Source organism: Cebus imitator, unplaced genomic scaffold (genome assembly GCF_001604975.1).
Source record: "Cebus imitator isolate Cc_AM_T3 unplaced genomic scaffold, Cebus_imitator-1.0 Scaffold335, whole genome shotgun sequence".
Taxonomy (NCBI): domain Eukaryota; kingdom Metazoa; phylum Chordata; class Mammalia; order Primates; family Cebidae; genus Cebus; species Cebus imitator.
In genome coordinates, this window is record NW_016107650.1 from 1,875,163 (window position 1) to 1,888,870 (window position 13,708).

Consider the following 13,708-nt stretch of genomic DNA (forward strand, 5'->3'; position numbering starts at 1 on the left):
CAGCCAATCATTCAGGCTTCTTGTGTCAGCAAAAAGCCTTTCCTTTCCAGCCTTCTTGCCGCAGCGAAAAATCCGGCCCTGGCGTAAAGCTTGGCACAGGGTCGGCCAATGTTTTGTAGGTTTTCCTCCTGGGTGCCGTGGCCCCAGCTTCTAGCACAGCGCCTGGCACACAGGAGGCGTCCATTTATTGAATGAGTGCACGATAATGTCACCCGTTTCTCCCTCTTCCCCCAAACCCCTGTTCTTGCGCCTCTGCCCCACGCAGCCAGCATATCCCGGGGCGCCGGGCGCAAGCCAGGCCTGGTTCACCGACTCGCTCCCGGCGCGAGGCTGCGGTTTCTATGGAAACGGCGGGAAATAACAACTCCTTTCCCCCGGGTGAGCTAGGCCCGCAGAGGTAACAGCCGCTGGAGGAGCGGCGTGAGCCACGCGCAGCGCGGCCTCCGCTGAGGTCCCCGCGGTGCTACCGAGCCGCTGCGCCCAGCCCTCCCCCACCCCGCGCGGCCGCCGCCCGAGCCCCCTCCCCTGGCTAGCGCGCCAGTGTCGGTAGGTACCATCGCAGAGGGCACCTCCCGGCCGCCCACCAGCCAGGGCCCTGCTGGCGTGCTGCCTGCTGTGCTCACGCGACAGGCACGGGAGCTTAGCCGCCGGGCGGCGCTCCTCAGCGGGGAGGCGGGTAGGGGTCCTAGACACGCGAGTCTTCGCTCTGTTTCTTATTCATTCATTCATTCACTCAAATTCCTTCTTTCCTCCCTCCTTCCTTCCTTCCTTCCTTCCTTCCTTCCTTCCTTCCTTCCTTCCTTCCTTCCTCCTTCCCTCCCTCCCTCCTTTCTCCTTCCTTCCTTCCTTCCTTCCTTCCTTCCTTCCTTCCTTCCTTATGGAGTCTTACTGTGTTGCTCAGGTTGCTCTCAAACTCCTGGGCCCAAGTCGGCCTCCTGCCTCAGTTTCCCAAAGTGCTGGGATTATAGACATGAGTTACTACACCTCCACTCTCTCTCTATATATACATACACACATACATACATGTGTATACATATATAATTTTTTTTGCTGAGACACAGTCTTGCTGTTTCTCCCAGGCTGGAGTGCACTGACAAAATCATAGCTTACTGCAGCCTCGACCTCCTGAGCTCCAGTGATCCTCCTGCCTCAGCCTCTGCTATACCAGGGTCCACAGGGGCACACCATGCCCACCTACTTTTTTTTTATTTTATTTTTTAATTATAGAGACGGGGTCAGGTTGGTCTCAAACTCCTGCCTCAAGCGATCACAGGCGGATCGTTGTAGAGACGGAGGTTCCCCAGTGTTTCCCAGGCTGGTGCAGAGCTCCTGGTCTCAGGCAGTCCTCCCGCCTCGGCCTCTCAAAGTACTGGAATTTGCAGGTGTAAGCCACGGAGCGTGGCTTTGCCCCACGTCCCTCTCAATGCGCTTTAGACATTATTTTCCGACAAAAAACAAAACAAACAAAAAAAAACTGGACAAGTACAGCCAGGAACTTAATTGCTTTCTTTTGGGAGCAAGCAGGAGATTGAGGGGTAAGGATACAAGATGAGGGAAAAGAAAAATTAAGCTGTTTGGAAAGAGTAGCACAGATATGACGTAAGAAATTGGTGTGTGTGTGTGTGTGTGTGTGTCCTCCTCTCTCCTTCTGCCCTCACTCGGCGAGCCTGTGGGAAGCCCCCGCGCGGCTCCCGTTCCTGCACCTGCTCCGAGGCGGTCCACCTGGATTCTGCCGGTGGCAGGAGAAACAGCAGGTGCGGTGCACACTGCGAACGCTGATTGGTCGTGCGCGCCACGGTGAAAAACTTGAACGTCTACCCCGAGTCCTGCAGCTCCGAGAGTCTCCGCGGGGTGGACGCCCGGCGCACGGCCGTTACTTCTCTTCCACCTGTGGATTCGTCAGTTTCTCGTTCGTTTCAGCAGGCGATCCCGCGCCCTGGGTGCGCTGAGGCCTCCGGGGCAGCGGAGGCGCCACCCCTCGGCGGGCGGGCGGGCGAGCGAGCGGCGAGCGGGGAAGATGAGCGGCAGCGGCGCCAGGTCCAGCCACCTGTCTCAGCCCGTGGTCAAGAGCGTGCTGGTGTACCGCAACGGGGACCCCTTCTTCGCGGGGCGCCGCGTTGTCATCCATGAGAAGAAGGTGTCCAGCTTCGACGTCTTCCTCCAGGAGGTGACTGGCGGCGTGCAGGCGCCCTTCGGGGCGGTCCGGAACATCTACACCCCGCGGACCGGCCACCGCATCCGGAAGCTAGACCAGATCCAGAGCGGGGGCAACTACGTGGCTGGAGGCCGGGAAGCCTTCAAGAAACTCAAGTGAGTCGGTCTCCCCCACCGCCCTCCGTTTCGGGTGCCCGACCGTGTGGGGTCGCTGTGAGGGGACGCAGACCTCTGCCCCACCACGCCTCAGTGGTCTAGGGGCTGTGACTGCTTAGTGTGATTGATGCCTCTGAAAACTCTGGTTGCAATTGGGGGGCAGGTGTTAGCACTGCTGCTGGAGAAGGAATTTCAGTTGGGTAGCAGTAGGAGCCAACTTAAAATTTGTGTATAAGCAAGAGGAATCTTTTAAAAAACTGTCCTTGAAAAGGTTAGTGACCAAACTGATAGTTTTGCAATTTCTGTTCAGCTTCTTCTTTCCTCTTCCCCCCCGCCCCGCCCCCCGCGCGCTTTTTCCCCCTGGAACTCCATCCTTTTAATTGAAATAATCTTTTTTTTTTTTTTTTTTTTTTGAGACGGAGTCTCGCTCTTGTTACCCAGGCTGGAGTGCAATGGCGCAATCTCGGCTCACCGCAACCTCCGTCTCCTGGGTTCAGGCAATTCTCCTGCCTCAGCCTCCTGAGTAGCTGGGATTACAGGCACGTGCCACCATGCCCAGCTGATTTTTTGTATTTTTAGTAGAGACGGGGTTTCACCATGTTGACCAGGATGGTCTCGATCTCTTGACCTCGTGATCCACCCACCTCGGCCTCCCAAAGTGCGTGGATTACAGGCTTGAGCCACCGCGCCCGGCTAAAATAAACATTTCTTTTAAAAAATCACTTCCAAGTGTTGGACACTATATTGCCAGCAGAGGAGATAATTGCTCTGCATTTCCCATACTGTTTAAATTCTTTCAACCTTTCATTCTACTAGAATTGACAACACTCACTTTTGTGACCCTGCTCCCACCCACTGCATGTTTGTGCTGTTAGCATAATGCAGGAAGAGTTTATTGGTTGACTGTATGTGTCGACTGTGTCCAGCAATGTGATTAGACCTTCAGGGGCAGGGGTCCTTCTCTCCAGCTCTTGGAAGGGAGCTCACTCACAGTAAGTGTTCAGTGAATCAAGAAACCGTCAACTCTGGGGAACAAAAATGATGAAGACATGACACCTTGTGTTTAGGAGCTAACATTTTTCATGCAAGGTATAAAGGGATATATGTAATTAGAAACATAAAGTTAGACAGGAATTGTGAGTTGAGAGTTGGTTGGGGTGGGCATTGTCGGACAGGTAGAATTTTATATTCCATTTTTTTACAGCTTTATTGAGATATATTTCTCACAGCATAAAATCCAACCATTTCAGTTGTTTTCAGTGTATTTAGAGTTGTACAACCATCGCCACCAACTAATTGTAGTTCATTTCCACCCCTCCCACCAAAAAATTTATACCTCCCAATTTCCTCTTTCTCCTGTCATCTGGTAACCACTAATCTATTTTCTGAATCTATGGATTTGTCTATTCTGGACGTATCATATAAATGAAATCATACAATATGTGGCCTTTATGCCTGGCTTATTTCACTGACTATAATATTTTCAATGTCAATCCATGTTGTTGCATGCATCAGTACTTCATACTTTTTATTGTTGAATAACATTCCATTATTTGGGTATACCGTATTTTATATTAATGCTTACCTATTCATCAGTTGATGTATATTTGGGTGGTTTCACATTTTGGCTATTATGAATAATACATCTGTTAATATTTGTGTACAAGTTTTCATTTCTCTTTTGTGTATACCTAAGAGTGAAATTGCTGGATCATATGGTAACTATATTCCATAATTTAATAGAACATTTTAATTGAAATTCATCTTGGGCCTCAGGATAGCAAAAAGTCTTGACCATAAGTCTAAGCTTATGAATTCATAAGCATTATTGAATTATTAATAATTAAAATTCAGGCCAGGCATGGTGGCTCATGCCTGTAATCCTAGCACTTTGGGAGGCCGAGGTGGGTGGATCACCTGAGGTCAGGAGTTCAAGACCAGTCTGGCCATCATGGTGAAACCCCATCTTAAAAATAAGTAAATAAATAAATAATTAAAATTCAAATAAATTTTTTTTAACTTCATAGAAATGGTTTTCAAAATATCACTAAAATTCTTGAATATAATCCTTGCTCTCCTGTATTTGTTTAAATTGAGTTCTAGGTATTCTATTATACTTTTTGTTATGTCAGGCATTCTTTTAATGGAAAGGGAGGGATATATTTGGATTTATTTTTCCCTTCCCTGACGCTTCTTAAGCATGCTTTGTTAAACTTCATAAAAAAGAGCTAAATGAAACTATGTGCTTAAAAGAAAACCAGGAGACTGAAGACTGAGTTGTTGATTAGCCCTGTGTCCTTGGGCAAGTCACTTGACTCAGCTAGCCAGTTTCCTAATACAGAAAAGGTACATAACGATTTGTACCTCACAGAGCTGTGATAAAAGGTAAATGCTCCGGATGTGAATGTGTTTTGTAAACATCAAAGTGTTATATAAATGTAAGACATCTCCATGACCAGTTTCTTTTGCTACATACTTTATTTTTTATTAAATATTTCCATATAAAGCAATTTCATGGAAATGAAAGTCTGGTTCAGAATCTCTGAACAGCTGAAAATTGTAGACTCACTTTTATAATTCATGTTCTTTTGTTTATTTGGTCCTACCAACTCACAAGATTTAAAAAAAAAAAAAGATACAGTTCCACACCAAATAGAAGGTACACTTGAATCTCTCGAAGACATTTGCTTGTTATTTTTGCTTTTAGTTCATACACAAAAAAACTGAATTTGCTGTGACAGTGTCCATGGTTAGGTTTCCATGCTGACAGATGACAGTTTTATTTGTGTTAAAGAAATAGCATCTATGGTTATAATGACAGAAGCCAAGAATACTTGAATGCTGAATATATTTGAAACTTAGCACTTCTAAGTTTATGTATCGAATGGAGCAACTGTCAAAACAAAATAAAGCCCAAATGATATTGAGGATAATTCATGGGCTTCCATTTAGATCCTAAATGATGTTGGGAAAGACAGCAACATCTTTTTCAAATGGAACTGATCAAATTGAGGCTTGAGTTGCTTTCACTTAGATTTTTCTAATATTTTTGAAACATTAACTAAACATCAGATAGCTATTAAACCTTGATTTTATTTATTTCAAATGTTAGACCATACACTAAAAACCTTTATTTTACAGCAGAGAATTGTAGAGATTATTTTTTCCAAGATGTTCCCTGTGCATTGTTAGAAGTTGACTCTGCACCATTAATCTTGTAGATCTGAAATTACTTTCCTGCACATGACAGAATATTTTGGTATTATTTCAAAAATCAGCCCCTGCAGGTCCACAAAAGACCCATTTTATTGCTAACACAGAATGTTTGCACTATTTTAAAAATATGACTACTTTTACACAGGGGCAATGTATGATAATTTCTAGAGATCAATTAATTAAATTATATTATCCCAAAAGGCAAACAACAACAATAAAAACATTTCAATAGCCCAAATTAATTCTAACATAAGCTTTTTGGGACAAGTTGGCAATTATAGTAGTTGGGGTAAAGGATTGATCTATCATTATAAATTAAATGTTAGAGTCATACTTTTTAATATTAAAATGTTTATCACATTTTATATTTGAAGCACACTTTAGGGACCACTTGAATTTGGAACCACATCACAGTGATATTATATGTAAAGTGGACAAAGGTATACAATTTTCAGGTTGTGCTTATGTGACAAGCAAAGAGTGATCACTAGTTAATGTATAGAGCAAATAGTGATGGAATAATAGGGGTCCCCAGAGGTTAACTAGTCCACCCATCCGTTTCTTAGCTGAACCAGTTACCAAAGTCATCCCACATGACTGAGCTTTTTTTTTTTTTTTTTTTTTAATCATTAAGTTGCTCTCATGGAGAAAATAATTTCTCAGCCTTTCCTAGTTGTTACCCTAATGCATGGTACCAGTACTTCCTTTGACCTAAAGCCCGTGTTTAATGGAACAGTTAAGAAGCTTTGCATATAAGCCTGTCTTTTTAAACATCAGATCTGTAAGAATTAGAAATATATTGTATACAGTAAGCAGCTAATTATTAAGAGGGAAAAATGTTTCCTAACAGATATATGTATTTCTAAGACTTTCCTTCTCTTGAAGTTTAGGGTAGATATAAGTCAGCTCCGGTTGGTGACACTGCAATCAGTTTTTACTATTGTAATTGCTTTTAATTAGTAGCTGTTTGTTTTTGCCTTAAGGTTGAGTGTTTCCTATCAGTTGCTATATTTTTAAATTATTTTTTAAAACAAATTACTGACTTAAAGTCTATAAAAGCAACCTGTATTGTTTGTTTGTTTTTTCCCCAGTTACTTGGACATAGGAGAAATCAAGAAAAGACCAATGGAGGTTGTTAATACAGAGGTAATGCAAATATTATTTTGAAGATTCAAATAAATAATAGTTTTTTGTGGTGTGTCTTAGAGATCTGGACAACATTCTACTTTGATGAGTTCTCTAATGTAAAGAAATGGGACATTATATGTTTTAAGGCAAAGGTAATTCTTTCTTTGGATCATTGTCAGAAATGAAAAGACTGAGTAGGTGTCCTAAGATGTGCAGGATATGTCAAGATTAGACACAAAATATTTTTCTCATTTTCTAGCTACATGTTCTCTGATGGAAATCCATGGGAAGTTTCCCTGTCAAATGAGAAGAGTCTGAGCATTGTTAGATGAATCTTTACCAAAGCTGTATCCTCATCCTAACGTGCCTGTGATAACTTAGTGTTGGAAATAGCCAGGATCACGCTGACTGCTCTGAGGCTTTCAAAGGAGATGAGTAGATTTCATGTTGGACGCTTGTGATGTCAGGAAAACACCGTGTTTTAACTTCTATCAAAGTACACGTTGAGCATAGTTAGTGAAAGCTTATGTGAAGGTTAGAAAAGGAGCTTGTGAAATATTCGGAATACCACGTTCCATATAGCTTCTGAAACCCTGATGGAGTTTTTAGGTATTCTGTAGGATGTATTCTTTAGTTTGTGGGGGGAAAAAAGATTAAAAACAAAGTTGAGGCCACAGGCTGAGACAGGGAAAATTGTAGTTAGGTCCAAAAGGGGCCTCTCTCTGTTCACCAGTCCAGACAGCCAGTCTTCCCATTCGGACCCCAAATAAACAAGTGCTTCCAATGGGTAGGTTTTGCCAATGAAGAACTGACCAACAGGAAAAGTAATGTTTCTCACTTATAGTCCAGAGCCCCAGAGGGACTCTCCTCAACTCCCACCATTTCCTCTCACATCATGTTTGTGCCTAATAGGTCCCTCTAGAAAGCATATTGCATAAGAAAAAACTCTACTTGTGCTGTGCTTGGAGAAGATGAGGTTATACTCCACATGCAAAGAATCTGTGGAAAGAGATACTTTCCCAGATATCATTCAACATAATACTTTGGTGTGTATTTTTGATTTTCAGGGCATCAAATTGATTAGTCATGAAAGTGATAGGCTTTGTAACTTAAAGTAGACAAAGGTATACGTTTTTCAGGTTGTGCCTACAATATAGCTCAAGAATGACCACCAGATGATCTGTCTCAAGTAGTAATAAAGGACAGTTTTGTGAATTTGTTCTGGGTATGATTCTGTTGAAAGGATACACACCTGTTTAAAGTATGCTGCCTTGCATGAAATTGGTGATGGCACCTGGACTTCTGCAATAGGATTTGAGATGTGTGAATTCCTAAAAAATGTGAGCACCGTATATGCACTCTGGATGCCAGTGTCTTGCTGAAGACATTATCCCTAGTACAAGGCAACAGGTGTGCAATAGATTTATCAAAACTACATTTTTTCTTAAAATATTATCTTTAATAACAGAAACATTCACAAAAACTCCAGTTCATTTAATTGGCTTTTTTTTCCCTCCGGGGACAGCGGCCATGGTTTCTCTTTACTTTGCACTTACGCAGGAGCCAGCATACAAGATCCTTATTTATGGATGCACGTCTTACCTGTGAAAAACCGACGTCCTTTCTCCACGTAAAAGACTGCCTCTCTTTCATCCTGCTTCCTACTATGACTCCCTCCCCCTTACTTCTTTCCACTGGCTGCTGTGCTGTGGCCTTTCATTTCTTCTGAGTCCTTACCCACAAACCCTTCTAAAGGAGATGAAAAGAGACAAGTTGAAGGATTTGTGAAATGCAAAGGAGATGGGAAGGTGGTGAGAAGCTGCTGGTCCATGCTCTTTCCCGCACCTCCGTGCACCCACATCCTGCTTTCCCACTCGTTTGCTGGAGTCCTCTCTCCCACGGTGCCCTGCCATCCTAACCTTTCCTCCAGGTCTGGACAAGCAGAGTGTTCACTTTTCACTGCACATGCCCAGTCTGGAGACACCTTCCTCCCCAAAGTTCACACCATGACCTTCACCCTTCGAAGTCTACCTTGACCAAGAGAGCCCCTACTTTCATTGGCTGAAAGGAAGGTTTTGGGGTTCTTGGCCTCTCTAAAGGAACCGGCGAAAGCATTTTTCTTGCGGAAATATCACTTGGACTGTGGATTCTATGGTATTTTTACTGCTGTTTTAGGTAAAGCGTAAGTAAAAATGAGTTTAGTTGGAATTTACCCTGAGACTATAGTGTGTGTGATTTTTAGTGTGGGAAACTACCTTTCTCTTTCTCACAATGGATTTATAATCAAACTTTTGGAGTTCAACAAGTTGATAAGTTGGAGGATGATCTATGCTCAAACTTTGAGAACATACTTCGTAGAACACTGGCATTTCACAAAAATTATAGCTCATTAAAAATCTTAGGTGGGGTATTTCCTTTCAACATGAATGTATTGAGAAAAGATTTCACATCTTGTTAAGTGCTGTTGAGGACCAACATTCTTTGGAGTATGATGATCTATAAAGGAAGATCAATAGGGAATTATTTTTGAATAACTTGGATTTAGAACATGAATACTCCATGAAATTGGAGGGTTAAGAGTCATTTCAAGGGGAAGTTTCAGTGCCGGGGTAGCACAAAAATATTCAAAAATGTGTCATTATGAGGGATGAGTAAAATAACTTTTTTGCTAAAATGGGAGGCATTTTCCTCAAATCTGAGGCAATTTCAAAGAGTTTGATTTTCAGTGATGAGCCTGTATAATAAAAGCCACCACCCCAATATACACAATTCAGTTTTCCTGGTTGCCTAAAACATGCTAATTCTGATTATTCCAAGTGCATTTTCAGGGAAAGTCCTTTGCATTTCACTGGGATCATGTAGAGTGTGTGGCACTGGGTCCTACCCACTGTGGCTGGGACACCCTTTCAGTGAGTGCTGGGAGTTATTCCTTCTCTTTTCACAGAGCAGCTCACCCAAGACCATGGTACAATCTGAAGTTCTTATGTAGTTAATAATTTAGACAAGATGGCACCTGCTTACTGACCGCAAGTCATGGTAACTAGAATGTGCATGTCACCTCGACATTGGAAATTCTTTTGTGGTTTGTGTCACTGCTTGCTTGTTCCATGAGGCTCATCTTTGAAGAGACACTGAAGGGACAGCCAGTGCTATTCGGCTTCCTGTTTACGGCCTCCTCATGGGGTCAGGGAAAGGCAGAACTGTAGTGGACCTGACCCAAAAGAAGCATAGGGTCCTATCTGGTGAACACTTTGCACAGCAGGAAGTAATGGGTGGAGGCAGGGGCAATAAAGAGAGAGAAGAAGAAAGAAGGAGGAATAAGGTGACTCGGGTTGTTTGTACCTGCCGCGGAGTCAGGGTCCCCCAGAGCAGCCTATTCCTGTCTCTCCACACACAGGTCCTGCTTTTACTGGTATCTGAATACACAGATCTCCTCGATTGCCCTTGTACTCTTTTTTCTGCTCCTCAGTATTTTGTTTAGCTATATTTTCATTTTTCTTCCCACGTTCCCTGCGTCATTGGTGGATTTCATGAAGATGATTCTCTTAGCTTCTGGCCTTGGTAACTCAGCTCCTTGTATTTATGACTTCTCAATCCTCTCTTTGCTTCCTCCTCTTTCTCCTCTCAGTCCAGTTGCACATCTCATCCTGTCTTCCATGTTCTAAGCTGATTCACTGGCTCCTTTCTTTCCTTTTCACCTTAGGCTGCCCGTGGGAGTCCTCTGTCCCCATGCAGTGGGGACCTCTGGTTCTGCATGTGTGATGCCTTTACCAGCACTTACTGTTGCCCCTACCCTTTTGCTTTACTGAATGTGATTTCTGCGTCCTTTCTTCTTGTTTCTCTACCTTGTCCTCTTTGCTTCCACGTTATTGAATGCCAACACAATGCAGTTGGCAGAGTGAGCAAAACGAACAAGACATGCGTGACCTCTCACCTCCAGGAATTTATAGTTTTGCGGAAAAGACAGATGAACATCTCTAGTACCACGTACTAAGTGATGCAATTTAGTATGTGGTACGAGAGATGTTGAACCAAAGTTTGCGTTGAGCCATCTAGTTCAAGTGCCTCTGGCTTTGTCGTGTTGTAGCAAAGCCATTTGTGGATGCCTCTAATGGAAGCGTCCTTCCGCTTTGACCTGGCATTGTAGATCTTACTGTTCATTCCTGTGCCTCATGTCTCATCCGTGTCGTGAGTCTTTCAAATAATGACATTCTTTTTTCCATAACCATCCAAGGTGGAATTAATGACATTCTTAAATAGATATTTGGAATACAAATCTGTTTTACTGTGTGAGGAGTTTTGGTGCACATTACACAGAGGGGAGGAGGAGGCACCTGACTTCGGAGCACTTACGGTGGGCTGGGAATTGTGCTAGGCACTAGGCATAAAATGGATACTTCACTGCTCTTACTCTTTAGGGAGTTCAGCGTGTAGGAGAAAAGACAGAGAAGAAAACCGGCTGTGATTACCTAGTGGCAGGTGGCTGTGCTGGAGGTGTGCTCAGAGGACCGAGTGAGTAATGGCTGGATTAGGGTTGTGGGTCAGCCACTTTGAAATGGTTTAAAATATAATAGACTCTTTCATTTTTTGTCTTATGTCTCTTGGACCTTCTTTTAGTTTTGAGAAGGTCTCTTTGTACAATTTGATTAAGAGGGTATTATTTAATACTTATATCTGTAAAAGAGTCAAAAATCAGTCTGTAGAAGAAAGAGTGAAAATCAGCTTGGATGGAAAAGGGAAAAAGGTCACCTTGCTACTAACCAGGTTAGAGGATAGACACATTTAAAGCCAACTGTAAAAGTAACAGGAAACATTGTTTCTCCCGTGGTGGCACAGGGCTGTAAAATGCCACAAGGATCTCCTGTTGGAGTGATTATTGCTTTCTTACTGCTGATGCTCTCAGACTGACTTTGTTAGTCCCATCTTTTACTGACGTCTTTACTGGTTAAACTTCCTGTACCTCATATAAAACCTGGTTAATCCCTGATTCTTTCACTTTCACCTGTAAAACAGAAACCAATCTAAAACTGATCTCTGTTTCCCTTAGCTCTTCAGAGTCCTGCAGTGAGACCCCAAACCCTAGAAACCTACAAACCCTCCTGCCTCTTTCTCACTGTCATTTTGTAGATTAAGTATTGGCACTTGCTACACCAAGTCCCCATGTCTAATTTTGTCAGACAGCAGGCTTGTTCCTATTAGGCTTCTGATTAGGATTTCACGTACGTGTCAGAGTTGTGTATTAGATTTTAGTCTCTAGGAGGTCTGCTGATCCTGTATAGTACCCACCGTACTCAAGGCTGGGAATTGCTTAAATTTGCCATGATTTTGATGTTCCTTATGGGTCAATTTAGGTAGATGTCCATTTGCCTTGCACATGCCTGGTCATTCTGATTTTCACATAATGGGTAGACGTCTCAAGTAATTTAAAAGCCTTTATTGCCACCATCTATTTAGATTTTGTTTCAGGGGTAAACTTAGTTGTAGTTAAATCTTTGTTTGATGCATTTATCACCCCCGTAGGATAATTTGCAGCTATACTGAATGAATGCTATTCGCGCAACAAATATAGCCATTCTTCACTATACTCAGTCTGGGGATTGGTTCCAGTACCCCCTGAGGATACCAAAATCCAAGGATCCTCGAGTCTTTACATAAAATGTCATCGTATTTGCGTATAACCTATGCACATCTGCCCTATACTCTAAATCATCTCTAGGTTACTAATAATAACTACTACAATGTAAATGCTTTGTAAATAGCTGTTATACTATGTTGTTTTTATGTCATTTAAAAATGTTAAGTTTTTCTTCTTTTTCTTTCTTCTTGGTCTGTGGTTGGTTGAATCTGTGGGTGCAGAACTCATGCATATGGAGGGCCAACTATGTTTAATGTGTGCCTGTTATGTGCCAGGCACTGTGGTTGTTAGCCGGGAACTAAGCTCTTGGTTGCTGTCCATGGAGCTTACTAATCTTTAGCCTTCCTGCTGTGGTATCCCTTGATTTTAACTCTACCAATGTTGGTCTTTTTTGTAGAACATGGTATAAGGCAGATTTCTTTGATTCAAGAGCTATATTTTGGGGGCTAAATAGCTTTTCAACTTTATTATTGATAATAAGTCAGAGTATAATGGCACTACTTTTTGAAGAGTAATAAACACTTGATTCCTGGTAAGTATTTCCTGTTTTCCTAAAGTTATAAACACCTGGTCTACTCATTGTAACCTGAATAATAGCCGGGGCTGTCCCTGTCTTATGATCAGGATAAATAGGCTTGACTCTCCATTGCTTAGTCTTTTTTTCCCAAGATTTCTGAGAATTCCACAGGTATTATTATCTCATGCCCACCTCTTCTTCTGAGTTTCCACTTCTGAAGTATTGGTTGAGTTATGGATTCTCTTGTTCTCTTACAGTTTGTGTCTCTTTAAGGCCCCATCTACCCAGCGATGAAATCCTTTCACTGATGGCCACAAGAATACCCCACTCATACAAGTTGGTGTGTGGTAATTATTTTTTATTTTTTATTTTTTTTGAGACAGAGTCTCACTCTGTTACCCAGGCTGGAGTGCAATGGTGCGATCTCAACTCACTGCAACCTCCACCTCCCATTTTAAGTGATTCTCCATGCCTCAGTTTCCCCAGTATCTGGGATTACAGGTGCCTGTCACCACACCTGGCTAAATTTGTATTTTTAGTAGAGACAGGGTTTGTCATATTGGCAAGGCTGGTATTGAACTCTCTACCTCAGGTGATCCACACACCTCAGCCTCCCAAAGTGCAGGGATTATAAGGCATGAGCCAGCATGCCTGACCTATGTGGTGTGAAATTTATCAGTGGTTTGTAGAGTGGATTTTGTAAGTCATGTAGGAGTGTCAACAACTCTAAATGATGTTATACTTCACCATTCTTAAGAATATTTTGTCTTATGTGCCAATTCAGGCTCCAGCCCGAGAGTATGCTTTTTGATGACTTCTTTCTTTTTTCCTTCCTCCTGTTTCTGTGAATTCATGTTCTCAGGGTCAGCAGTAAAAATAATTTTTTTTTTTTTTTTTTTTTT

The 13,708-nt window shown here is 42.6% G+C and overlaps 1 protein-coding gene across 2 annotated transcripts in view; it reads left to right on the forward strand.

Moving 5' to 3' along the window:
* Nucleotides 1-360: 360 nt before the first annotated feature.
* Nucleotides 361-13,708, forward strand: part of DCDC2 (doublecortin domain containing 2) — a 196,994-nt gene continuing 183,646 nt past the window's right edge. Inside the window, exons 1-3 of one of the 2 annotated variants that reach the window (XM_017505253.2) lie at nt 361-546; nt 1,921-2,310; nt 6,618-6,672. In XM_017505253.2, the coding sequence (XP_017360742.1) occupies nt 2,018-2,310; nt 6,618-6,672 (348 nt within the window). In that variant the 5' untranslated portion in view covers nt 361-546; nt 1,921-2,017. Of the gene's footprint in view, nt 547-1,629; nt 2,311-6,617; nt 6,673-13,708 lie in introns of those variants that run through there. The other variant, XM_017505252.2, reaches the window with a different exon arrangement.